The sequence below is a fragment of the Oreochromis niloticus genome, linkage group LG7, assembly GCF_001858045.2.
Source record: "Oreochromis niloticus isolate F11D_XX linkage group LG7, O_niloticus_UMD_NMBU, whole genome shotgun sequence".
Classification (NCBI taxonomy): domain Eukaryota; kingdom Metazoa; phylum Chordata; class Actinopteri; order Cichliformes; family Cichlidae; genus Oreochromis; species Oreochromis niloticus.
The window spans coordinates 1,431,150-1,457,957 of NC_031972.2; the positions used below are offsets into that span (position 1 = coordinate 1,431,150).

Here is a 26,808-nt window from a genome sequence, read left to right on the forward strand (position 1 = left end):
GCGAAATCTCTCCGTCCCACACCGTGGGTGCCGCAGTCTCCCACTGAAGGAGCTGCTCAGTGCTGTCACAGTCTCATGCATGGGGTGGGAGATGTTGTCCAACAGGGATGACAGCTTAGCCACCATTCTCCTGTCACTCACCACCTCCACTGGGTCCAGAGGGCATCCTAGAACAGAGCTGGCCCTGCGGATCAGCCTGTTCAGTCTCTTCCTGTCCCTGGCAGAGATGTTGCCGCCCCAGCAGACCACACCATAAAAGATGGCTGAGGCCACCACAGAGTCATAGAAGGTCTTCAGGAGTGGGCCCTCCACTCCAAACGACCTGAGTCTCCGCAGCAGGTACAGCCTGCTCTGCCCTTTCCTGTAGAGGGCGTCTGAGTTATGAGTCCAGTCCAGTTTGTTGTTCAGATGAACACCAAGGTACCTGTAGCTGTCCACAGCCTCAATGTCCATACCTTGAATGTTCAGTGGTTGCAGTGGAGGATGTTTGTGCCTGTGGAAGTCTACCACCAGCTCCTTGGTTTTACTGGCATTGATCTGGAGGTAGTTCAGCTGGCACCAGTCCACAAAGTCTTGAGTCAGTCCTCTGTACTCCTTGTCGTTCCCATCAGTGATGAGGCCGACTATTGCAGAGTCATCAGAGAACTTCTGCAGGAAGCACTGGGTGGAGTTGTGGGAGAAGTCTGCAGTGTAGATGGTGAAGAGGAACGGAGCCAGAACCGTTCCCTGTGGGGCCCCCATACTGCAGACGACCCTGTCCGACACACAGCCCTGAGTCCTCACATACTGTGGTCGGTCGGTGAGGTAGTCCAAAATCCAGGTAGTGAGGTGATGGTCCACTCCAGAGTTCTCCAGCTTGTCCTTCAGAACCGAGGGAAGAATGGTGTTGAAGGCACTGGAGAAATCAAAGAACATGATTCTCACAGTGCTCCCAGCGGTCTCCAGGTGAGCGAGGGAGCGATGTAGGAGGTGAATGATAGCATCATCCGCTCCAATGCCAGGTTGGTAGGCAAACTGAAGTGGGTCCAGTGATGAGCTCACCAGGTGCCGAAGCTGAGCCAGGACCAGCCGCTCCAGGGTCTTCATCAGGTGGGATGTCAGAGCCACCGGCCTGTAGCTGTTGAGGTCCTTGGGCCGTGAAGTCTTTGGCACTGGTACAACACAGGAGGTTTTCCAGAGCTGTGGGACTCGTCCCAGCCTCAGGCTTAGGTTGAAGAGGTGCTCCATCACACCACACAGTTGGTCCGCGCAGGACCTGACGACCCTTGAGCTGATGCCATCTGGACCCGCTGCCTTCTTGGCTTTAATCCTCCTCAGTTCCCTCCTAACCTGGGTGGTTGAGAGAGACAGGCTGGAGCCTTGTGTTGAGTGTGTATTGGATGCTGTTGTTGGGGGTGGGGAGGAGTGAGCAGGGTGAATAGAGGAGGTGTGAAGTGTCTGAGGTGTCAGAAATAAAATTGAGAGCAAGCACAAAATGGGTAAAATAATAAAGTAGGGACATAAAAAACAATGCTTGATGAAATGTGTGGTCTTGAGTTCAGATCCTATCAGAGACCTGGAAGTGTGGGTGAGATAATGGTGATGGAGAGCTACAGAAGTTGAAAATGGTGCGGTACACCGCGCTGGCCTGTAGGAGTCGGTGTGAGCCAGTGTGTTTATGTAGTACACTGTACTGGCCAGTAGAGGTCAGTGTGACCCGGTGCGCTTCTCCCCTTTAATTTGTCCACATCAGATCCCATAAATGAAACGGTCGTTTACATGAACGCATTTCTTCTTCTGTAAAAGTTTTACTTGGACAGAATCGAACTCAGGACGCTATAATCGGCGAATCGGCTCTTTTTAGCAGCTTATTTATCGCAATTCGTCTCGCAAGGTTGAGAAGCTCGTAGGGCTCCTGACAGGGTGCTGCTGCTGAGGCTGTTTGGCTTTGACATGCTAAACCCTGGATGACCGGAGGGACTCGTTAATAGCAGGTAAAATCAGTCTTCTTTCAAATCATCACTTCTGTTGGCTCAATTCCGTGTTTGGAAACGCTAACGTGTCACTACGCTAAGGCAACAGTAAATCCCCAGAAACGCTAATGCTACAGTCTGTTTTTGGTTTTAGCTAGGAGGCTAATTTAAAAACTTAAAGTCCCCGTTTGCTGACAGACCCACAGAACCGAACAAACAATTGTTAGATAACTATAGTTAACTTCAGATATTAATTTATCACAGAGCAGTATAAAACTCCTCCTTCCACCTGTCATGTGAACGATACCGTGACACAGTTTATTAGCTGCTTCCAGCGCCACGCCAGACTCCATTCACAAAATGTCAAATTTAAGAGTTACGACTTTAGTTTCATTTCAAGTTACCTTCTTGTTTTATGGATATCTATACCGCAAAACAGGAAAATAAACATTCAATTGTATTTCTTTATATTTAATAGCACATCGAAGAACATCTAGGTGTTTACTCGAAACAGATAGATTGATAACCCAATAAAAAAAAATCACAATAGAAAGGGAGAGCATGGGTGAACATATGAGATAATAGGACTTAAAAGAGTGGAAGAAAACCTTCAGGCCACCTCTGCTAACAAGTGCAAGTGTGCCAGTTTAAAGCTGCATTTGGGAGAAACCTGAAATATAAAATCCAAGTCCCTAGAGATGCAAATCAGTTAAAAATATAAAACACTCCCGATTTGTCTTCTTGTTTTAAGGTGAAATGATCCTACTTTTCCTTATATTCCTTCATATCTTCTATTCTAGTGGTGAATATTCATACTAAACATGACGGAAGTTTCACTAAGACCATTGTGTGCATAAACAATCCTACAGCTTGTGAGGGGCAGCCAACCAGAAGGTGGTTGACCTAGAGGGGGCAGAGCTAATACCGCTCATCTTAGACGAAACAACTAAGCCTCCACTCAGGAAAGTGAGTCTGTGAGTCATTGTGTCTTCAGATCAGAGAACTTCGGTGTGACTGGGCTTTATTATCCTGAGTTTGGACGTTGAGCTCGGTATTTTGTGATTGTTGGTGATGCTGTTGTTCCCTTCAACCTGAGGCTAAGACGTCAGCTGTGAATGTGCCTCAAGCCCGAGTGGACGGACATTCCTCTGTCTGCTGTTTTGCTTCTAGCCTGTGAGGTCACGAGGACCCACGAGGGTCACGTGATGTTTTTTCCCCAGCATGGAGCTGCTCGGGTGGGGATTTACTGTGTGTGCTGTGCTGAACTGGTTTCCAGTGCGTGTGTGTGGGAGCTGAGGGAGGATGAAGCTGACCACTGAGGTGAGTGGATCACCTGCAAGGTGTGAGCGGTCAGTTTAGAGACTTTTAAGAGATCAGAAAATGTTTAAAAACGTATTTTTCTGTCATTAAACTAAAAAATCTGACCCTTTTATGGGCAGAACTGATCGTGTTGTCTGTAGAATTGATCTGGTTTGTTGTGGTTTTGGCGCGCAGCTGAATGAACTGTTTTTAAATTAAATTTGGTGCTTGTACATGTTTGCGATCTCGTGGATGTGCTGCAGAGATTCATTTCAGTCATCATTTTTTATCAGACAATCTCAGACCTGAGACAAAGATGAATCATCTCCCTCTTTCTGTTTTCATTGAGTTTTCTTTGTTGGCATTGTTTCTCCTTTTGATGTTCAGGCTAGAAATGGGAAGAATAACAGATTACGCCTTCGGTTTATTAGCTGTGCTGACTTTTTAAAAGGTAAATTGTGGTTTAATAGGAAAACCCTCAGACTCAGCAGCCAAACTTCTTACAAGAACCAAGAAAAGTGAGCACATTACAGCCCTTCTAACGGTTCTGCTGTTTGGATTGATTTTTATAATTTTACTGTTATATTTTGAAGCCCTGCACGGCCCCTGAAAACTTACTCGACCTGCTGTTCTTGTTCCAGCTGGTGTGCAGCTTCTGATGTTCAGGCAGACGAGAAGGATTCGAGCTGTTAGGGCTTCTGGATTGTGGAACAACCTGCCTGAGGAAATCTGTGTCTTCTTTAAAATCACTGCTAAAGATTCGGTTACATCTTAAGACTTCATGTCTGACTGTACTGGCCTCAGTTATTCTTTTTAATATTAAAGTTTACGGCATTGTAAAGACAAACAGAGTGAACAAGTATGGCTGTTTGAAAGGTCTGCAGGAGGAAGCCTCGTCTCTCTAAAAAAAACAAACACAGCAGCACAGCGCAGGTTTGCAAAGCTGCATCTGAACAAAGCTGCACACTTCTGGAAAGACGAGACCACAGTGGAGATGTTTGTCCATCACACACAGCAGCACGTCTGGAGGAAACAAACACCTCATACAGCCATCAGTGTGGTGGAGGAGGGATGATGATCTGAGTGGACCATGAGCTCCTCTGTAGAGTCAGTGTGAGGCCGTGTGTCCCACAGCTGAAGCTTGGACCAAACCGCGTCATCAACAGGACAAAGATCCAAACACAGCAGCAGATCTGCAACAGAATGACTGAAGGAATGGTAAATGGTAAATGGCCTGTATTTATATAGCGCCTTTATGATCCCTAAGGACCCCAAAGCGCTTTACATATCCAGTCATTCACCCATTCACACACACATTCACACACTGGTGATGGCAAGCTACGTTGTAGCCACAGCCACCCTGGGGCGCACTGATCTGGAGAGAAGAATGGAGCTGCTGCAGAGCTCAGAGAGCTGTGCATGAGTCTGAGACCCTTTTGCTTTTCTCTGGTGATGATCTGTGTTCTCTGGGTGAGGTGTAAGAGCTTCGCCTCAGGCCGAACACATCTGGCTCATTACATCTGGCTGCCTCGGTGAAGGAAATCACACTTTTATTTATAACCTGTGGGAATTTTTAGCTTTTCACTTTCAGAAAATGGAGCGTGGTGGTTTTTACTTTCCTTATCAACACAAAAACAATGATATACCAGCTAAATGCAGGCGAGGAGATGACCTGCTTTGCCTTTTCTTGCCTAAATATTCCATCAATGAATCATTCTTTCCACAAAACTCCTGTTCCAGCTCACTGATGTGTGGGGAAAAGTTGTTTATTATTGAATGCATGAACTGAGATAATCTGTTTAGTCCCAAATACATCATTCTGATCCTCACACTGGAGACGCTACAAACATGGAACTTTTACTTAAGAACTGGACTAAAATACCTGTTTATTGAACTAGCTGCTGATTATTTTGTTGTCGTTTCGACTGATTGAAAAGTATTCAGCTGTTACAGTTGGTGCATTCAGTGTTTTACCTTTGAAAGGTTTAGAAAATGTTCCACTTCTTTCAATAAATCCAGATGCTATAACAGCAGTTCTATCAGTGTACCAGTACAACCAGTGTACACCTCTGACTGGTTCTTTTGAAGAATGGGAACAATTTTAGTTGACAGCCAATCTGCTGGTCATGGGTGTGAGTAATGGTAATATGCAATACTTCTGCATTAAGTACAATTTTTAAAACAGTTTGGTGATCAGTGGAAGTGTGCAGCCCAAGCAGAGAAGCTCAGACCTCCCCCTGCCCAGCATCCTCCTCCAAGCTCGTCTGGTTTAGTACCGAGGCGTTCCTGGAACAGCAGAGAGACATAATCTCTCCAGTGAGTCCTGGGTTTACCCCGCGGCCTCCTCCCAGTAGGACATGCCTGAAATACTTCACTCGGGAGGTATTCCATCCTAGCCAGGTCCCCAAACGAGCTCAGTTGACTCCTTTCAAGGTGGAGGAGTAGTGGCTCTGCTCTGAGCTCCTCCTGAATAACTGAACTTCTCGCCCAGTCTCTAAGGAAGAGGCCACAGAGACTGGGTCAGAAGTGGATAACCTATAAACTCTGAAGCTGGGAGACAGCTCCAGCTTCACAGAAGCTTAAAAGAAGTTAGCTTTGATAGCATGGGGGGTTTTTTTTTCAAAATAAAAGCACTGGCAAAAATCACTCCCAGGTACCAAACGATATGACTTCTGTTGAAGGCATCCACAGTCCTGTAACACCTTCAGAGGACTCGTGGTTTACAGCTGCAGGTAAGTGGAGTCAAGTTCAAACCACCTAACTGCTCAGCTCTTTAGGCTCAGTTAATTGTAAATAGACATAAAAGCTCTTATTTGCAGCATTAGTAACTACAGACTCTGGGAGATTTTTCCGAGGCCTCACATCCAGCCTGGCCAGGTTGGAGCCGGTGAAGCTTTGTCTGGATGGAGGATTATTAGATCAATCGTACTGAAATAAACCAGTTCAATAAGAATTGGATCAGCTGAGAGAGAAGCAGCCCTGGTTTCTTCAGATCCAGGCGGCACAGCTTCATACATGAGCGTGCGTGACCTCGGCGGGGGCCTGAACACCGCAGATTGACAGAACGAGATGGGAACATAAGCCCCCACCCCCACCCCCCACATTAGGTTGGAAACCAGTTTGAAAGGGACTTCTTGTCCAGTGCCCTCAAAGACCATAAATGAGCATGTTTTCGGGTCTTGTCCTAAGATTCAAATTTGGAGGCATTAAGGAATCATGAGATCTTTTGTTGTTGTTGTTGTTGTTGCTTGGCTTTTCTCAAACATCAATGAGCAGTATTGCCACATGCTTATCGACAGGAAACCAGCAGCTGCTCTCAGAGAGGCTGATGTGAAAGATTTATTCTCTACAACTATTTATAATCCCCAGAAGATGAGTCCTGACAGGGCTGCACCCCCACAGCCCTCTCCCACGAAGGGTTTAACTGGTCACACATTTATAAAAGTCCTTGACACATACTTGGTTGATCATTAATGTCTTTCCTCTCATCACTCTCCTGTTCCCTCTGCAGGATCCAGACCTCCAGCTCCTTATGGCTGTATATGATGAGAACATCCTGAAGAATCCTTTCTACCTGGCCTTGGAGAAGCAGAGACCCGACCTTTGCAGCCAAGTGGCAGAGCTCCACGGCATTGTGAGTCTGACCTGTCAACTCATTTATGTCACCAGACAAGCCCACCTGCATGTATGTGAGGATCAGGTACCACGATATCTGTCAGCGATTAATCAGAGCACGCTCTGTTTGGGTGTCACATAGCTGTGACTCTGTGGCGTCTATATTCACTTAGATGATCAATGTTTTTTAAAAATGGGTGGAAAATGCTTCAGACTGAGATGTTTAAAAAACATTTGAGTTGCAGAACAAGCAGAAGAAATGAGCTTCGGCAGCAGGGTGAGGAGCTCAGGTTCATCTGACCGGGCTGCCTCACGGAGGAAGTGATGTCAGGCGTGAGACCGCGAGGCAGATCCAGCACACACCGGAGAGACGGTGCTGCTCGTCTATGTTAGGAACACATCAGTGTGCAAACGGAGACCCTCGTATTGCATCGTCTGTAGGTGGCTGGGGGTCTGAGCGTCTCTGTCTCTGCTCGGGAAGGCCGTGCTGTTGTTTGCATTAATAAAAAACAGTAGGGAGGTGAAAATGAGGAAACGGCACAGAGCTCAAAATAACTGCAGCAGAACATGAATAAGTCCAGGTGTGAGCCGGCTGCAGAGCTCTGCCAGTTTGTTTCACAGAACAACTTCTCGCTTCCTCCTGTGTGGTTGAAGGCTGCGCCTACAAACAGCTGAGAAATTCACCGGCTCCTTAAAGCAGGTTCAAGAGGCATTATCCCTGTTAAAATGTTTAAATGAGGAGGTAAAAGAAGCGCGCTCAGCCGGGTTTGCAAGCACAGCGACACCTTTACACCACTTCCTGCCTCACGGCAGGTCAGCATGGGGATTTCTGGTGGTTTCAACACGCTCTGCTGCCATCCCTTTACTCTCACTGAGTTAGAGGAGCATTGTTTTGGTCGGACTGTTATAGCCGGGTTGATAAATTACATTTGGATCTCAGTGAAGCGCAGAGATATCAGATGAGCTGCAAAGCGGCGCTCTAAAACTCGTTTGAACTTGTTAAAGAAGACGATCGGACGCCTGGAGCAGCAGATGAGAATCAGATGTCTGAACACCGGCCAGTCGGGTCATCTGCACGCTGTCAAAACATCAGCGGGGGGAAAAAAAATGCATGTAACTGCATTAAAACTATGATTCGCAGCAGAGCTGGAAAAATCAGTTCTACATGGCACAGCGTGCACATACTGTGCATACGTCAGGCTTCGCAGCTGCTCTGGCTCGTGACTGCATCTTCAGATCCTTAATAAAATGCTGCCGATCAGGTCATGTGCATTTATTGACTTCACGTGAACATCTTAAAAACAAATGACGCCTGTTTAATTTCAGCGTTTCTGCGCTATTTTCAGAACATCAGATACCTGAATTTGCAGAGAGGGTTAAACACAAACCTGCAAACAATGTGGAGCCTCGGCTCTATAATCTGTATTTTAATACTCCCACTACACACCAAAGTGCAGTATACTTCACGATAAACATCTTCTACTATTTTAAAAGCATAAGTGAGTTAGAGTCCAGGAGCCATTTCAGTGCTGTTCATCATCTTTGTACGTCCACCTAACCGCAGTTAACACAGTGAAGACTCCACTCTTTGTACCATTTGATCCTATTTTCTGCTTCCTAACACAGATGAGACCTTATCTGATTGTCGTTAGTGTGGAAAGGTCACTCTAAATCTGTGCTGAGTGGTTAATAAATTGAATACCCTGCGTGTCGCTTTGAACCTGCAGGTTCTGGTGCCGTGCTGTGGAAGTTTGACCCTCAGCAGCTACTCGGACTCTCACTTCGACAGCTATGTGCTGCAGCCCGTGGAGGACGGCTATAAGACTGCAGACGGGAAGGTCTGTCTTCAACACAAGCCCGTCTGTGCTGCTCATTGTTGCCAGAGGCTGAGTTTAAATGCACCGCTGTCCTACTTTTACAGTCCTAAAAATACAAAAAGAGGCCATTTAACAGCTTGTGGTTTTTTTTTCTGTGTTTGTGTTACAGGAAGTCCGGATCCAGGACAGGCAGGTCCTGCTGGGATCCGGGTTCCCGGCTCCGGTGTCAATCCCCATCCTGTTCGAGGAGACCTTCTACAATGACCGGGAGCAAAGCTATAGCATCCTGTGCGTCTCCAGGCCCATGGAGATGGACCCGAGCCTGTCCGAGGTCAGCACGCTGTCTTCTTACAGCCTGAGGAGCCTGGAGGACGTCAGGGAGTTCCTGGGCCGCCACGCCCAGAAAATGGACAAGCACATCCAGAGCTTCTGTCAGGCCTTCAGGGAGCAGGAGAGGAAGGGACTCCGGCACCACATAGTAGGGATGACAGACACAAAACAGAACCCGGGTTATAAACGGCCTCAGGACCAGAGTGACAAACAGGGGGCTGAAGGAAACAGAGCTCTGGGCATGTCTGACCTAAAATAGCATATTCGACACATAAAATGGAACGCCTTACAGGTTTTGTCATTCTTTTACCACATACAGACAGTTTTGTCTGTATGACTCAGATAAGGCAGAAATACTGATGCAATCACAGGAAGGTTTTTCCAACCGGTTGGGTAATTCATGTTTTTCCCTAGTGACTGGTGGTTACCAGGGTCACCGACTGATTTGAGCGATGGTTTCTCAGCAGCTACCATCGGTCTGCAGGCGTCACTCACAGCTGGTTGGAAATCCTCCCTATGGTTGCAGACTGGTCTCGAGGCCTGTTATTTGCACACAAGTTAACATAACAAGCCTGCAAAACTTGTCATTGTACAGCCGCAGCTATCGCCCCCTAGTGGCCATTAAAAAGAGTGCAGGTTTAAGGCTCCTCCATGCTGGCTTCACTTTTTTACTTTGAAAAGGGATTTCATACATGAAAAATGTAAAAAAAAAAACACCTCCAGGAGAGTGATCATCTTTTTGGCTTTAATGTTTTTAAAGGTTTTCGAGTCTTTAGGGGATTTTTATGTTTCCTTTTTTTTTCCTGCTGAGCTAACAGCTGTCCTGTTTCCTGTCAGGACTCGGTGAACGGTCTTTACACTAAATGTCTTCAGTGTCTGCTGAGAGACTCTCACCTGGTGAGTAGAAACAGTCTTTATTTGTCATGTCGGTCGTTAAAACGGAACAAGCTGAAATCTTTTTGTCTGTATGGCTGAGTGAAAGTCCGCCTTTCTCTCCTTGTTTTGGTGAATATTTATTTCTGGCTTCTTCGCCTGGGTCCAATATTCACTCTTTTATGTCTTTACTTTATAGTTTGTGTGCTTCTCTGGTTTGCATGGTGGCTTGGTGCGTTCATGGCTATTCGTGTGATTATCTGACTTGGTTCATTTGTCCCTCGAATGCACGATGACATCAAAGCCGTGAGAAACGTGGTCGAGTAACACGGCCGTGCTTTTGGAGCATGTGACTGTTAAAGTTCTCCGTGTCTCCGCTTCGTTTCTTTTTAATAAAACTGTGAGCTTCTGTTTGAGAGCCGATTCTGCCTGAGGGAAGAGCAGCTGATGGAAACCACAAGTGCTGATTACTCACTGAGAGGCTGCTGTTTTAATTTAACAACGATGGGCTCTGGTCCGCTGTGACCCTGAGCTGGATAAAAGATTGGATCTTTGCACCATACAAAGGACGAGCAGTCCAGTCGGTCAGGATGTTGAATTTATGGCACCACTTAAGAGGTTTTAGCAAAATCACCTGTATTAAAAGGATTCTTATTCAAATCTGTAAAATAAAATAAAAATTGGGAGAAAATGCAGATTTCTGCCACTCATTGTTTCTGCTGTGTGCAAACTTGGTGATTCCCTCACAACATCCTGTCTTAAGGCAGGAAAAGTTTGCTGGCGCTGTCGGAAAAATCCCCCAGAAATGAACTTCCCATGAACTCAGACAAACAGCAGGTCTGAAGGTGGTTCCTGCACCACCTGCTCCTCACTGACACGAGTATTTAAATACTCTGCAGGCACAGATGCTCAGCAGTGTGCTGTGAGCAATCATTCCTAAAACCAACTTTCCATAAATGATTGTGTGGCTCTCCTGACAGTCCAGCATCCTTTTTACTGCAGAAGAAGCTCACGTGAGTTGTGTTGTATATAAATGGAGGCCATACTGAGTCGCTGCTGTAGTTCACGTGCAGCAGTTCAGAAAAATCCTGCTTTTGTTGATTCAGGCATTTGTGACCTCGATGCAGTCTGCGCTTCCCTCTTTGTGGGAAATGGCACAAAACAGCACGTAAACCAGAGGAAGCATTCTCATTAAACAGCATCATTGGTCGTTAATGCTTCCTTACATCAACATCATTGTAAAGTGTTGGGTTAATGCGGCCATCGCTACGTTCATCTGTTGGCTTTGCACAGAGTCTCTACGTGAGCGTTATGCTGCTGTGTTATGAGGGGAGGAATCATTTCCTCCGGTTCGCACTTTAAAAAAGGAACGAACCCCCAACAGTGTCATGTGACCGCCGTAACTAACGCTTCAAATCAGCTTCCTTTTATCAGCGTGACCTCTGACCTGACGCACACACGCAGGATGTGCTGTGAGTTCCTCTGGACTGGATGATATGTGGCCGCGGCGTGTGTGACACAGCAGTTTTGGGCCTTATCACATCCTCTAACGCGTTCCTCTTCCCGTGCATGCTTTGTGTTTTCTGCAGAAACTTCTGGCAAAGCAGGAGCTTCAGATGACGCTCCTCAAACAGGCAGTGGAGGTAACGTCTCTCTGGGTTCAGTGAAGGAGCACGCTGACACGTAGACGCAAGTTTAACTTTGCAAGAAAAGCAGATTTCATCAAACACATGCAGAAGCTCACACAGCTGTCACACATAGCTTTATTATGGACATTCCTGCTTTATGCCAGTGAAAACTGTAAAGGAATTGATTAATAAGCTGAATAACTCAATAAAATATTTACAAAAAATAAGACAGAACTCAATGTGGGCAAAACTACATGTAACAGAAGAAGCAGCTTAATAATCCAAACATGCAGCTATTTTGGTGTGAGGTGAAAACTCATGTTTTTTACTGCAGGCACACTTTGATGAGCTGTTTCTGACACGTATTAAAATATTGCTTTTCCTCTTCTTTTCCCAGATGTACGTTCATCATGGTATCCATGAATTAATCTTTAATTTTGTGGGAACACTTGAGGCCAGCCAGGTAGGTCTGAGCTCAGATTTACTCATTAGACCTAACGAGGGAGCGAATAATCCGTCTGTGCATCCGCTTTCTTCCACCTCCAGATCCTGAGCGATCTGCATTTTGATCAGATTCCTGCTAACGTGCTTCCTGCATAAACGCACACATCGCTGTGGTGTTTATGCTGCATGCTGCTGCAGATATAACGTCAAACACACAGTCTGCAGGGATCACTTGTCTTTGCAGAGGGATCGTTGTTTCAGTGATGGAAGCCTTATTACAGCTCTTAATATTTCTCCTTCATGCTCTTTATTACTGTAATGACCCCAAAAAGAGGCTTTGACAGTTTTAAAAGTTCCTCTCCCGTCTCTTGTGCTGCCGGTTGACAGGACGCTGCCTTCAACAAAACCACCAGGAGTCTGCAGGAGCTGCAGCAGAAAGAGCTGGGAGTCAAACCTGAGTTCAGGTCAGTTCCACACATCGGAGTGGACCTTGAGACCCGGACCTCTGTGCATCGTCAAATCTGATTCTGCTGACAGGTTTAACCAGCGCTTGCTGTTCTTAAGGCATCATAGACAATGTGTAAACATGCAAAATGCTTCAGTGGGATTAAACGTTTACATGGACCCAGTTAAGGCGACCTGCTCGTGTCAGCGTTCCAGCAGTATACATGGATAAAGACGATACGTGTTCGTGGTTTATGAAGTCAAATTTTATTTCAGACTTGTTTTTAAATATGTCCTGGTCAGTCTGACCCGAGGGACAGCACAGGGTCCCAATAATGGAGACCATCCAAGGGTTACTGGTGAAATAGAGCGATCATAAAGACTTCTGTCTGCATCCTGTTCGATTGCACCATTTGATGGGTTCTGTCTCCGTTTTGTAAATTGAATCTGTTGTTTAGCTGTGTGCCTCTTTCCTTTAGCCCGAGCTACTGAAGCTGTGTGAATGTGTCAGTTCGATGTCTCTGACCCATCGTCTGTCCTCCCGTTCTTCTGTTTCTGCAGCATAAACTTGTCTCGGGCTAAAAGAGAGCTGAGCCAGCTCAACCAGCAGACGTCCCCCCTCCTCAAACTGCTCTGCCTGCGTAGAGTCGCGCTGACCGCCACCCAGACCCCGAGACGCACCGGTACTTACTCTGTTGGTTTGTGTGTGCGGAGCTAAAGCGAGTGTGTGAGCTCATCGTGTTCAATCGGTTTAAAGCAGTTTAAATGTGTGTGTGGAGCTTCAGCACTCGCTATAATGGAAACATGTCACAGCTCGCCATGATCGGGTCCCTTACACCCTCAAGTCGATTGGACAGATTTGCAACACATTGCAACCAGTTCTAGTCAGTCTGCAGCTGGTCTGTGGTGCAACACCTTACTGCATGCCAAAGTACCCTCGAGCAAGACGCTGAACCCCGAGTTTCCTCAGGTGGGTTCATGGATATGTGAGCGCTGGCTTGTGCTTCCGCCAGGAAAAAGCACAGGTGTGGATGAGGCTTGCAGTAGAAAGTAGTTTACCACGTCACAGACACGGAGGTTGCAAGTCCATTGGCATGAATCCATATCATTGATAATATTAACGTAATAATTTTGATCATGTCGTAGTTTCCATCCTTGGGCTGTGCTGCAAAATCCCAAAGTGCGAGAGCTGGGAGGTCTGTGCTGTTTTCAGCTGTTTCGGTGGCACGAGGGGCGACGCAGTGTTAGCCAGCTGATTTGAATGCGGTGCAGATCTGTGTTTAATCGAATTTAACGTCGAATTAAACCTCAGTTCATGTCTGTTGGACGCGTTTGTAGAAAAAGTCCCCAACAGGACAAAAAAACTGTAAATATCTAGTAGTTTTAAATTGGCTCACTCTGAGAAAATCACATTAGATCCAGGAGTCTGACAAATGAGACACTTCGTTTATTTTCTCGTGGTGACCTAAGAGAAACCACCTTATTAAACGTGTAATGCAGGGAAATACGGGACTCATCAGAGAGCGGCTGTGCGATTCTTGTGTTTCCCTAAAGAAAAGGACAGTACCGACTCTGTGAGCTTCCATTTGTGCAGTTTGCTTTGGTAATCCAAGCTTATTGGATCACGGCAACAACCCCGCTGTCAGCCTGCAGGCCGAGCTGACAAGGGGCCAGTTTAGTCATTAGTGCTGAGCTGAGGGAGAGATGAACGGGAAGAATGAGTCTTCAGTTTCCACTCACTGACTGTGTGTCTCCCTCCACAGTGAGCATAGAAGCCGTGAGCGCCGACGACCTGCTGTCTGTCGTCCTCTATCTGCTGGTGAAGACAGAAATCCCCAACTGGTGAGCGAAAGGGGAACTGGCTGCGACCTTTGACCTTCTGTCGGGAATAAAATGCAGAGAAATGAGGAAAAAATGAGGCGGTGAAAACAAAAAGACGACTCAGTTTTACAGTTTTGGGTCAAAGGGATGGTATCGCAGCCCTCACATTCTCCAGGTCTCACATGTGTGCGTGGCTAAACGATAACACTGGCTTCACCCACATTTGTGAAATTTGGAGCCATCGTACCAAAAATTCACTTTTTTAATTTAATCTAATTTTGGCAGCGTCTGTGTCCGTTTTATTTTTTGTTTTTCCTCTTGGAGGTTTGATCGGATGGACCTGAATATGTTTGCGATGTTCAATTAGCTTTTGAGTTTTCGATAATGCGTATCCGCGATGCCACGGTACAGAAAGTTGCTATAATTGGAATTTATATTTTCTAATGTGCTCCAAACTTCACAGCCTGGAGACATTTTCATATTAAAAACATCTTGAGCGGTTCCTGTGTTTGTTCTGCAGCAGAACCTGCTCAGTCTGGACTCTGCAGCGCCCCCTATGAGGCAGGAGGTGCAGTTTTTGCGTTTACTGCTCTGTGCAGCTGAGGACACGGACCGGTGACCTCCAATAGGGACATTAACAAGCAAATGTTAATGTTTTATGATCAAATGCATCATTTTTTTATTGCAATATTTGATTACTTTATTGAATTCATAATATTTGTTGACAGTAAACTGCTATGATTAAACGATAACAGAGAAAATCCACAGCGCGTGATTTTTTTCCTCTATAAATAAGCACAATTAATCGTCCAGTGACAGGAAGCGTAAGGATGATCTATAGTCATGAAACATCATTTGGATTAATACAGATTTAGCTGGGTGGTCTAATGTGTCGTCTTGCCTTCAGGATGGCCAACCTGAGCTACATCAGGAACTTCTGCTTCAGCCACTCAAGTAAAGATGAGCTCAGCTACTGTCTGAGCACCTTCGAGGCGGCGGTGGAGTACATCAACCTGGGGAAGCTGCAGAACTCTGTGAGACACAAACACACCGCTGTCGTAGCTCAGCAGCTGCTTCATTGTGCTGGAGATCATCCATGTTTTTTCTCCTGTTTTTGCCTCCTTCCTCAGGGCTCTGGCGAGCTCAGCGACAAGGCGCTGTTCAAGGAGAGGATGAGTCTGCTGACTCAGGGTGTAGCCACGCCCATTAACTGTCTGTTTGAGGTGAGCTGCAGCCCGAGACGTTAGCAGATGTCCCATAAAAGATCAGCGCTCCCGCCCTGTATAATTATTTGTTTGTTTGTTTTTTTTTTGTTTGTTTTTTTATTGTGCAGTAGCATGCAAAAGCTTCCCTTCATACTGTGAATGTTTTTACAGAGCCTTTGAGGTCCAATTCAGTTTAAAGGAGAAGGAATTTAAGAGAGTGAAATAAAAACTGTTATTTGGCACTTAAAATCTTCAGCTCTGTTCCTTCTGTTGGCATTTCTTGTGTTTATGTTCATGATGTTTTCTGGATGTTTCCTGGTGTTTTCCAGGCCATGAAAGTGAGTTAAATGTATATTAACTATTTTGGGGGGTTAATTTTATACTGTACATAGATCAGAGTGTCTTACGTCTTCCAAGACAATGATACAATTAATCTGATAAAAATACATAGGAGTGGGTTTGTGGAAACTGTAATATCCCCTCACCATATTTGAATACAGTGGCCAGGAAGAACACCCTCCTTCTGACTAATAGCGTTTTTACGGCTAAACAACAACACCTGGTTACAAGCTAACGTATCAGATTGTTAGCTCAAGGGTCCGAAGAAAAACCCACTTTCCCTCTGATAAACAGTGTGATTACATTCTCACATGATATGAAAGTTTATTCATATCATGTGATGTAACTGACACTAAGTGACACTAAGTGTCAGTTACATCCACTTTATAGAAACTTTCACTGACAGCAGCTAACAGAGGCTAACGGCAGCAAAAACACAACAGCCAACAGAGGCTAACAGCGGCAAAAACGCGACAGCTAACAGAGGCTAACAGCGGCAGAAACGCGACAGCTAACAGAGGCTAACAGCGGCAGAAACGCGACAGCTAACAGAGGCTAACAGCGGCAGAAACACAACAGCTAACAGAGGCTAACAGCAGCAGAAACACAACAGCTAACAGAGGCTAACAGCAGCAGAAACACAACAGCTAACAGAGGCTAACAGCAGCTTACCAACAGAAAGGTTCACCTCAGTAACACTGTCATCAGTCAGAAGTGACTCCTGACTCCTCCAGAGTAAATAAAGATGGACACTTCTCACCCAGCATTGACAGCTGAGGTAAACAGCAGACAGATGTGGAAAACCCCTGAGTTGCATCTAGATCCTCCCCAAACAGTGATAGAAACACGCTCACTGGCTGCGGCTGTTATGGGGTGTGCTCTGAAAGTCTGAATTTAATGTTTTTGATCTCTCTTGGCTGACATGTCTTCTGACATCTAGTGGGGAGATTTTGCTAATGCTCAGGTTGCTCCTGTGTGTTTTGTAGCACATAGCAAATGGAAATGAAGAGGAGGTTGAACGCCTGCTGAGTGATGGAGAGGCCGATGAAGATGTGAAGATGTGTCATCCTCTCTGCTCCTGTGACCTCTGTGACCTCCAGCTTTCAGGGTCAGTGTCCAGACTCGCACAGATAAACATGCAGAGGTACAGAGAGTACGTCAATATAGAAGAATATAGTACGTCAAAATAAAGGTTTGATGAGACCTGCCTGGAGTTTATGACGCACTGATTATTGACTGTGACGCTGGAAATTCACTTTAAGGCTGACTTCGCCTTTGCACATATGCAGAGAAAAGCTGATGTGATATTTGATATTATTCTGTTTTTCACTGGAACCCTTCGACTTCTATTTTCATTGTTCAGCTGATCATCACTTCTTCTTTTCTCAATTGTTTTTGTTCATCAGAGCTTCGAATCAGGAATGAAAACTATTTGTATTTTCACTTCCCACTGAAACCCCCAGAGACAGAGAGACACACACACACACACACACACACACACACACACACACACACACACACACACACACACAGAAAGTATTTCAGACCGTTATACAATGGTCCACTGAAAATGAAAGTACTCAAAATTGTAGCACAGCACAAATGCTGTGCAGTCCTGTTAGCTAAAGCAAGGCCCAGCAGACAGCTCCACCTGTCGACCACGCCCACCATTCATAGCTGAATCTCTGAGGTATCACCCTGTTCAGAATCAGACCGCAGAGGCTGATTGAGCCTCACTGGTTACTTCCTGAAAGCCCCCTCTAACCTTTGACCAATAAGCTCCTTGTTTAACGCGTTCAGCCATTATTGACTGTAAACTGACTCTGGGTGTTGGCGCCATGTTTCAGGCGGCTCAACGACCCGTCCATCGTCACGCCGTTCTCCAGAGATGACCGGGGTTACACTCCTCTGCATGTCGCTGCTCACTGCGGTGAGTGGCTGCTAACGCGTAGTGACCCAACATGAGTTTGTTTAATACTGCGAGGCATAATTTCCTAACGTGTGTGTGTGTGTGTGTGTGTGTGTGTGTGTGTGTGTGTCAGGTCAGTCCCAGCTGATCGACATACTGGTGCATAAAGGAGCTCAGGTCAACGCCACAGACTACCACGCCCTCACACCGCTGCACCTGGCGTGTCAGCGTGGATACCAGGGAGTAACGGTGAGCATGCGCAGAAAACTAAAATCCTCAGATTTAAATAAAAAAAACTGAACTTAATCAGTCTGTTAGTGCAGTGACCTCACAGCAGCCATATTATTGGTCAGAAAAAAATGTCATTAAAACGCTCCATAAGGCTCCAGCAGCACAAACACGGTGCAGAGGTTCAGCTCAGAGACTCCAGGTAGCTGAGGTGAAGCTACAGCCGCCTGTGTCTCCATCCACCTGTCAGTCAAAGTCTGGTTATTTTTAACTGGCAGGTTCAAATTAAAGGTGACCCTTAACATCACCTCTACCTTTAAGCTTTAACATAATCCAATCAGATGAGTTATAAGCAAACAAAGTCATTAAACCAGTTTCCAAAGTGAGGACTGAAGTGTGTGTTTTGCATCAGCCACAGCTGTCTGACCTCAGCCAAACAAACTTGTCATTAGAATGAAGACAAATAGAAGACAAATAGATACTCCAGTTACAAAAAATGTTGTCCTTCCTTTGTTTCTGTTGTCCAGCTGCTGCTGCTGCACTACAAGGCCAACACGGAGGCTCAGGACAACAACGGCAACACGCCGCTGCACCTCGCCTGCATGTACGGACACGAGGACGTACGTCACCGCTCTGTTTATGTCCTCGCGTTTCAGCTCACATCCTTCTAAATGCTCCAGTTGGTTTGAAACCACTGGGTTAGTCTGTATCAGTAAATAACTCGGCATGTTCATAAATAACGAATGATGTGTGTCAGTGTGTGAAGGCCTTGGTGTACTATGATGTCCAAACGTGCCGTCTGGACCTGGTGAACGACAAAGGCGACACGGCGCTGCACATGGCGTCGCGCTGGGGCTACGAGGGCATCATCCAGGTGCTCCTGGAGAACGGAGCGAGCACCCACATCCTCAACAAGAACAAGGAGTCGCCGCTGCAGTGCGCCCTGAACTCCAAGGTCAGCGACACTCGCCAAAACGCTCTGCAGCTCTCGCGATTGTGCCAGAACATGCAGAGGACGTTTCCACACTGTGTGGGTGCTGGTTTGAGTCCTTTAACCCACAGCTGTGGTAGCGTAATGAGTGATACCAGCTCCTGATCTCACTGAAGGAAAGAATAAATCTCACTGCTTCCATATGTCTGATCAGCTGCTGACGGCGGGTCGACTGATCCTCTTACTCCAGTCTGTCCACTAAACCAGCTTCAGATACATTTTAAAATCAGATGTTTGTTTCATCTCTGCTGCACCTGATGCAGACACAGGCCCCAGGCTTTGGATTTTAGTCCTGCAGAGTCTCTGAATCATCTTCACACAGCCTTTCTTGCATAATAAAGGTTTTTAAAATGAAAAGTAATGTAAACAGGTGCTCCCTGAAAAGAAACATATTGGTCTCATGGTGCACATACTGTAAAATAAATGTCGTTCACGTCTTCCTGCAGATCCTCATGCAGCTGCAGTCCACTCAGAACGGCCGGCAGCGCGGCAGCAGCGGCGTCGACGTGAGTCTCATCTGCACTCACGTTTGCGTCAGACAGATCTCCAACATCACAGTGAATATTGTCAAAATCCATGTGACAAAAATGTAATTAGATACAAAAAGGTTTATTCAGGAGACAGAGCAGCTGCATGTTTAATGGGGGGGACTGTTTCCTCAGTGAGAAGCAGTTCTAGTGAAACCTGGAACTACTTTTGAACTGGTGAGCGAATGTTCGCCGTCCTGACTCTGCGTCCTCTCTGGTTTCACCACATATGTTTGAAACGTTCACCCTGGTGGTCACATTTAACCTGCATTCACACACTAAAGCTAAAGCATATTAGCATTGGGAGTATTTGGAGGCTGGTTGTGTTTTCAGCATCTCTTTTCTGTCTCTCAGTCTCCCAGCCGCTCCCCTCTGGCCTCAGACTGCAGCAGCAGCCGCCGCTCCTCCGTCTCCAGCATCTCCTCCCTGGGCTCGGAGGTCAAACCAGAGGGAGAACGGGTCCGGCACAGAGAGGTGAACGCTGACCTCGCAGCACAGGAAACACATCTGAAACACTGCTCAGACGTTAGCTAGCACCAATAATCAATCAGTCAGTCAAACTTTATTTCTGAGAAAGCGTCCATGTAGGTCGGTGCAGCTCCGAGTACCAAAGAAGAAGAAAACTTTGGAGGCAATAAGCTGCTTTGGTGTCTGACGCCTCTGTGTTTGACTGACAGGTGGAGAAGCTGCTGCGAGCTGTGGCAGACGCTGATGTGGAGATGGTGAGTCTTCTGCCTTTGTGCTGAACGCTCAGGGTCGAGTTTCCTCGATGGGAAACGTGACGAGATCTGCTCATCCTGTTTCTCAGGTGCGTTACCTGTTGGAGTGGATGGATGAGGAGGATGAGGATGAAGGAGAAGTACGGTTGGAGGCTCCGCTTTGCCACCCTCTGTGTCAGTGCCCAAACTGCGCTCCCACTCAGAAGGTACGGCGGTGGCCCGGACAGCAGCGTGGACGCGGGCTGAACGCGGTGACACCGTTTCCATTAAACTCTCTGATCTTCCTGCAGCTGTCTGTGCAGCAGGCGGGAACTCTCGGCGTAAACAGCTGCAACGTCGACGCTTTCACGCCCCTCCACGTCGCCGCCCTCCACGGACACTTGGCCCTGGCCACCCTGCTGATCCGCCACGGGGCCAACGTGAATGCCCGCACCAACCAGAGCGCCACGCCGCTTCACCTGGCTTGCCAGAACAGCCACATCCCGGTATGCGATAAGGGAAAAGTGAAGGTGTGAGCTTTCCGTGCACAGGATGTAAATGTGGAAAAATTGTGTTTTCAGGAAGACGTGTGGGAAGTATTGGCTGATGTTAGTTCGTTTTTCTTTTTTTTTTTAAAGTTACTCAAATTTTAATGAAAACGTCACATAAGGAGCAGAAAATCAGGCTCTACAGCATCAGATTTCCAGGTTAAGCTGCCTGTGCTCAGATGAGCCTGATGTGCAGTATTATTAAAATATTAATATCTTACTAGATTCTTCTTGGCTGCAGATCTTCACTGTTTTCAAACTGGTGTCCATCCTATAACCATTTTTATAGCCAGTATTAAAAAAGAAAGACGGGCACACGTCATCACTGAAGCTCTGAGGCAGTGACATCAGAGACTTCAGGACAGCAACAGCGGGCAGATGTTGCCTCAGTTTCAGTAAACTGCAGTTTTTTAACCTCGACACTAGAAATCAGAGCTGCTCCACACCGGGGGGCAGGTAGGAAATGTGTCCACCAGCAGAGCTTTAGTTCCCAGCATGCTCATTGTTGGATGTTCTGGATATAACGCGCACAAAGACCGACTCAAACATGAACGATCAGAAAGTCAGACTGCAGAACAAAAAGCTGACTTAAAGTTCATTTGTTGCACGAGTCCACTCGGTCCTTTGCTCGTGTCACTGAGCAGAGAAACGGCTCAGAAAGAGGAGTCCAACCCCAAGCGTCTGCTTCAGGTGCTGCTCAGAGGTTTTCTCCTCACTGAGGGGAAATGTGAGCTGTTTGCTGTTATTCTGCACGGTCACTTTCTCTAATTTCACCTTGCAGCCTGTTTCTGCAGGTGTTGTACTTTCTTAGATGCCTGTGTAGGGCTGAGCGGTGAAAACACAGTCGGTCTGTATGTGACTCTGACTGGGACCCGGGTAGTTGCTGGTGACCACTACAGTGTTTACAGTAGTGTGCGCGTGTGTGTGTGTGTGTGTGTATGTGTATGTGAGTGTGTGTTTGTGTTTGTGTTGGCAAAAAGTGATTTAATTGTCGTCGTTGTGAAAGATGAATCAGTCTGAGTGTCATGCTGATGTTTAGGTGGTGAGGTTTCTGCTGGAGTGCAACGCCAAGCTGAATAAAAAGGATCACTATGGCAACACACCGCTGATCCACGCCTGCCTACGTGGAAATCTGGAAACAGCCACCATCCTGTTACAGGTAAACGCACGCACGCACGCACGCACGCACGCACACATTGACATTAACCCTGAAAGTGTGTGTGTTCACAGAGTAATGCGTTGGTGAACGTGGCGAACCTTCAGGGGAACACGGCGCTCCATGAGGTGGTGCGGGGCGGGCATCTGGCGCTGGTGGAGCTGTTGCTGAGGGGCGGGGCCTCTCCTGGCATCAGGAACAAGAGGCAGAGGACGCCGCTGGACTGCGCCTACGAGCTGGGCGGAAAGGTCGTGGAGCCGCCTCACTCTGAATCTGAGAACTTGTTTAAGGAGCTGAGTGGGACCCACAGGGTCCTGATGTCAGCGTCATGGCGTCGCTCCGTCTCAGTGACCACCTCCACGGTGCTGACATCACGGCTCTGTGCAGGTCCCACCTTTGTAGTCCAGCAGAATAAATTTGAAACCACTCCGATGCTGATGTCTGATACATGATTATAAAATCATAAATATGTGATGAGCATGAAACTACACAGCACCTTACAGTATGTTCAGCCAGCTGTAGCTCCCAAAAAGCTTCAGAGTTCATAAAAAGCATAAAAGTAAACCCGCTCCGCTCACACCTGGCTCCAAATTTATATCTTTGGACTGTGCTAGGGTAGCTTTGTATGATTCACAGCTCAAAATAATCCAAATGTGTGAAACTGGAGTTCAGTGCCAACACAGAGAGGTTAAACGGCTTGTTGACCTTGCAGTGGATGGTGCACAATCCTAATTATTAATAATGTGACCATGATCTGCTGAATATGAAAGTATAAATATCGTCTTCTTTTATTTTGAAGTCGGTCCTGGGGGGTTCTCCTGTAGCTCTTCCTGGAGCTGTTTGCTACACCTGTTAGCTCGTCATCGCTGCACCGTCATGCACGTCTGAAGACTTATATTCCTGTTTTCTCGTGCAGAACACTGAAATCCTGCGAGCTCTGCAGAAAGCGTCCGGACTCTCCCCTGATGATGAACCGATCAAACTCCTCTCCGTCCCCAAAGGAGCTCTGGGTAACTAACACCAGCAATGAATCCTATCCAAGCAGGCTTTACCTGAATTTCATTCATTAGAATGGGGACTGTGATCCACAGACGCGTAAACGGGATCGTTTCTGTGCTTTTGCTCTTTCAGCTCATTCCTTCGTGCAGCGTCTGAGGCTGCAGGATAACTCCAACAACAGGAAGCAGAAGCTGGCTCAGTCCATCAGCAGGTAGGCCGCCAGCAAGCCACGAATCCACACCTGAACAGGATGAATCAGTCGGAGAGGCTGAGATGGTTTGAGCGTGTGCAGAGGAGGGAGGGTGGAGATGGAGCTGCCAGGCAGGAGGAACAGAGGAGGAGCTCAGAGGAGGTTCATGGATGTAGTGAAGGAGAACGTGCACAGGGCTGGATGACAGTATAGGGTGAGGCAGATGATGAGCTGTGGTGCCCCCTAAAGGAAGCAGCTGCAGGATTAGATTAAAAGAAAAAGAAGTTTATTCCTTGTAAATTTGATTTATTCCACTTTATTTCTGAGTGTATTTCACAGACATTTGCAGCTTTAGTCTGAGAGAATATCAGAATTTATTTCTCATGAATGTATGACTTTAACCTTCCGCCATCGAACCTCGGCCCCATTTTTCTTTCCTTTTTCCCACCTGCACCTTCAGGATGCAGCAGATGAGGAAGGGTTCTTCAGGTTCTCCACCCAGGTGTTCTCCGAACCTCAACCAGGTACACGCGTCTTATTCTCTTATGTATTTTGGTATTTATCTGTGTTTCCGGTCTGGAGCCGGGCAGACTTTAGTTCTGCTGCCGTTTCTTTGCAGGTGAATCCGGACAGGTGGAGGCTGAGGCGAGGAGAGACTGTGGCAGTCAGCAGCCCCACAGGAAGTCTCAAAGAGCGGCGCCTGGCTCGCTCTCACACCCTGGACACCGGAGGGCACACGCCGACCGTGGCCGACCCGACGGACGTTGCGCACGCTGCTGAGCTACCCAACGGCGCCGAATCGCTCTCCACCGACACCTCCAGCTGCAGCACGGGCAGCGAGACCTCGCCATCCACGCCGTCGACTACATCGTCGCAGGTCGATATCTCCGCCGATGTCCCGCTCGCAGACATCCTGTCTGCTCAGTCTGACCCCGACAGCCAGACCAACCAAGATTTACACGCAGACTCTTCTGACGGCCGCCCTCGGCCTGGCGAGGAAGCTGAAGGCTTACCATCAGAGAGCAGGGACGAAGACTCCACCCCTTATCCCCTTAGCCTGTCCTCCCCGACCCAGAGCGAAAGAGACGAAGAGAGAAACGCCAATCAGCAGCCAGAACCCAGCGCACAGTGATGTAGGGAGCGTGCAGTGCAGGCGGCACGAGGAGCAGGACCGCCGAAAGAAAAGCACACGAGACTCCGGAACCTCGCAAACCAAACGTCCTCTCACTGCAGAGCGTCGGGTTTTATTTGTCCCGCTCGGAGGTTTCTGCCTCCTCAGGCAAACTGAGGGGGGCGTCGGGCACCATCCATGTTTTGTGTTAGTGGGGGTGGGGGTCAGTGGGGGTCTTCAGAGACGATCCTGACTCAGAAACCTGGATCAGGTTTAACCCGCACAGACTCGGCAGCACTCGTGCTCCGTTTTCACTCGTTAACATTAACTAGAAGCTGCATTTTTTCCACTGACAGGTTTCCGAACTTTGTTTTTCATTTGCAGATGTTTGAAAACTGCTCGGCCCTTTTGTGTGGAGGCGAGCGAGATCCAAACCCTCCTCACACAGGGAACCAAATTCTTTACATTTAGCTTCAACACAAACGTCTCAGCTGAGTTTAAAGCACTTTCTTCTTCCAGCCTTCAGAGAAAAAGGGATGCAAACTGATTTCATTTCTTGCTGTTTGAATGTCCTCACTTTAGTTTCTGCTGCTGCTCTCTGGCTCTGACTGAAGCACCACGTTTTTGGGGTTTTTACTTTGGTTTAATCAGGATGACCTTATTTTATTTAGGAGGGTGGAGCTCCGTGTGTCTCCTTGTCCGCTGCTCATCCTCTTTGCGTGCTTTTATCCAGCTGATTTTAAATCCGACACCACCGCCTGCTGTTTTCCAAATCAAGGTGTTTGAAGGATTTCCATCTTTTTACAGGCGCTGATGATTTTTGAGCACCAACATTAAAACCGCTGACCGCTCAAGTGGAGAGTGAGCCACGTTTACAGTTTGATAGAAAAACTGTATGGAGTGAATTTTTATGAGATCCGTCTGAGTACTGTGAGGCTTAACCCAATGGGCGTGGCTTCTTTTGCAGAGAAGGATGCTGATGGGCTTCAGTCGCAGTCACTGAACTGGACCTGTGGACTGTTTCTGCTCATCACAAACTCTCATGCAACACTTGAACCTCATGGCTGAGGCCACAAACTCATCAGGAAGTGTTACTGAGATCACGGTTTCCTGTACAGGAAGTCTTTTTGCGTCGCCCCCTGCTGGTCGTTAAAACGAACGCACCTTAACACACTTCAGCTTTCCTCGTCGCAGTTTGAAGCTACGGCCATGCTTTTTTTATGCTACAACGTCCGTGATGATAATTTAGCATTTCAACCTCTCGACCAAATCCGTGCACAAAGAAAACATGACAGCGGCCACAAACGTGGACTGTGAGCTTTTCTAAATGGTCTTTGGTCAGAAGTCAGAGCTCCATCAGCTCAGGTGGTTTATTAACCTTCAGAGAACACCTCGAGAAGAAAATAGAAGCCAAACCAAACTAAATGTGTCTGAGCTTCCTCTTAAAGTCATGATGCCTCATGAAATCATGACATCATCGAACACAAACTGAGTCCAAACCCCAAAAACCCGATTCAGACTGTTCAGCCTGATGAATGACTGAAAACTACAACAATCATCTCTTTTTCTTTAAAAATAAAGCAGTGTGATTTTTATGCCTCTGTCAAATTAATTTCTGAGTTTCGGTCTCTTTACTTCATGAAACGGTTGTAGTTACCTGATGAAACGAGCGCGTCTTCAGAGGAAAAAGAGCAACTGTGGCATTCGATCACAGCCGACTGTCCTGCTCAGTGTTTAATGTTTCATATTTGTGGATTTTGACGGTTTTACTCGTTTGAAGAGAGTCGATTTGATGGTTATGAGCAGAGCACTGTAAACGTGTCTCCCATCAGTGTCACTGTTTCCTGTTGCGTCTCCCTCACATAGAAACAACGTTTGTGATTTAACTTCGTCTGAGCGGATGTCAAACTCAAAGCCGAGTCTGAGGGATTATTTTTGTACCACCTGGTTTTATTTTCAGGCTTGAATGTTTAATGATGATGTGAATGTGCCTTATTTAATTTAAACCCAAATAACCAAGAATAAACCTGCGATTTAGACAAATGCCATTTGGTGTTGTTTTTGTTTCTCAGTGTCATTGAAGGCGGTCTGTGCTGCTTTTCTGTCATGTTCTCATTAAAATTAGCTGATAATCAAACCAGATGGGACTTCCTGGTCTGAGGGCCAGCCTTGGGGTCCAGTGTAATTATTAATTTAATAATAATGAATTAATTATTTTGAGTCATTCAGAGCTGCTCTAGCAGATTTGGATGGTTGACCTCAAATGTTTAAGGTGAAAATGAGCAGAATGGATTTAATCTGCAGAAAAAGAGTTGGAGATGATTAATGTGAGACTGATGAATTGTTTGATTAATGAATTTTAAAAGGCACACACGTTTTAAATGAAAGGTGGCAGCTGCTGCCAGTGTTTTTCATTTAGCAAATGGAACAAAGTTCAGCTTTTGGCACTTTGGACCGAATCATTTTCCTGCAAGTCGTTTCAACAGGTGTCGTTACAGCGATGAAGGGAACAGCTTTGAGCGGGGAGTTCATTCTTTGGTTTCACGTGAAATCTGAGCTGCAGTGTTCAGGACAGCTGTGAGAAGAGCTGGCGACGTTTAAGTCTGACTTCACACTGCCACAGGAGGTTGGACCGACTTGTTTCATATGCTGTGACGGCAGCTGTTTGTGGGATCTTTGAGGTG

The 26,808-nt window shown here is 46.8% G+C and overlaps 1 protein-coding gene across 1 annotated transcript; it reads left to right on the forward strand.

The window, feature by feature from the left end:
* The first annotated feature begins 1,677 nt into the window (after positions 1-1,677).
* Positions 1,678-26,167, forward strand: ankrd27 (ankyrin repeat domain 27 (VPS9 domain)). The gene is made up of 28 exons (XM_005449178.4): positions 1,678-1,973; positions 6,763-6,885; positions 8,594-8,704; positions 8,853-9,161; positions 9,851-9,910; positions 11,476-11,529; positions 11,912-11,977; positions 12,346-12,422; positions 12,964-13,085; positions 14,166-14,244; positions 15,131-15,257; positions 15,354-15,446; positions 16,754-16,875; positions 17,615-17,697; positions 17,810-17,925; positions 18,432-18,524; positions 18,662-18,859; positions 19,342-19,401; positions 19,777-19,896; positions 20,100-20,144; positions 20,231-20,347; positions 20,432-20,626; positions 21,708-21,827; positions 21,899-22,072; positions 22,741-22,834; positions 22,956-23,034; positions 23,474-23,537; positions 23,633-26,167. The coding sequence occupies exons 2-28, from the start codon at positions 6,784-6,786 to the stop codon at positions 24,143-24,145; spliced, it is 3,393 nt and encodes a 1,130-aa protein (XP_005449235.1). The 5' UTR covers positions 1,678-1,973; positions 6,763-6,783; the 3' UTR covers positions 24,146-26,167.
* The last annotated feature ends 641 nt before the right edge of the window (positions 26,168-26,808 follow it).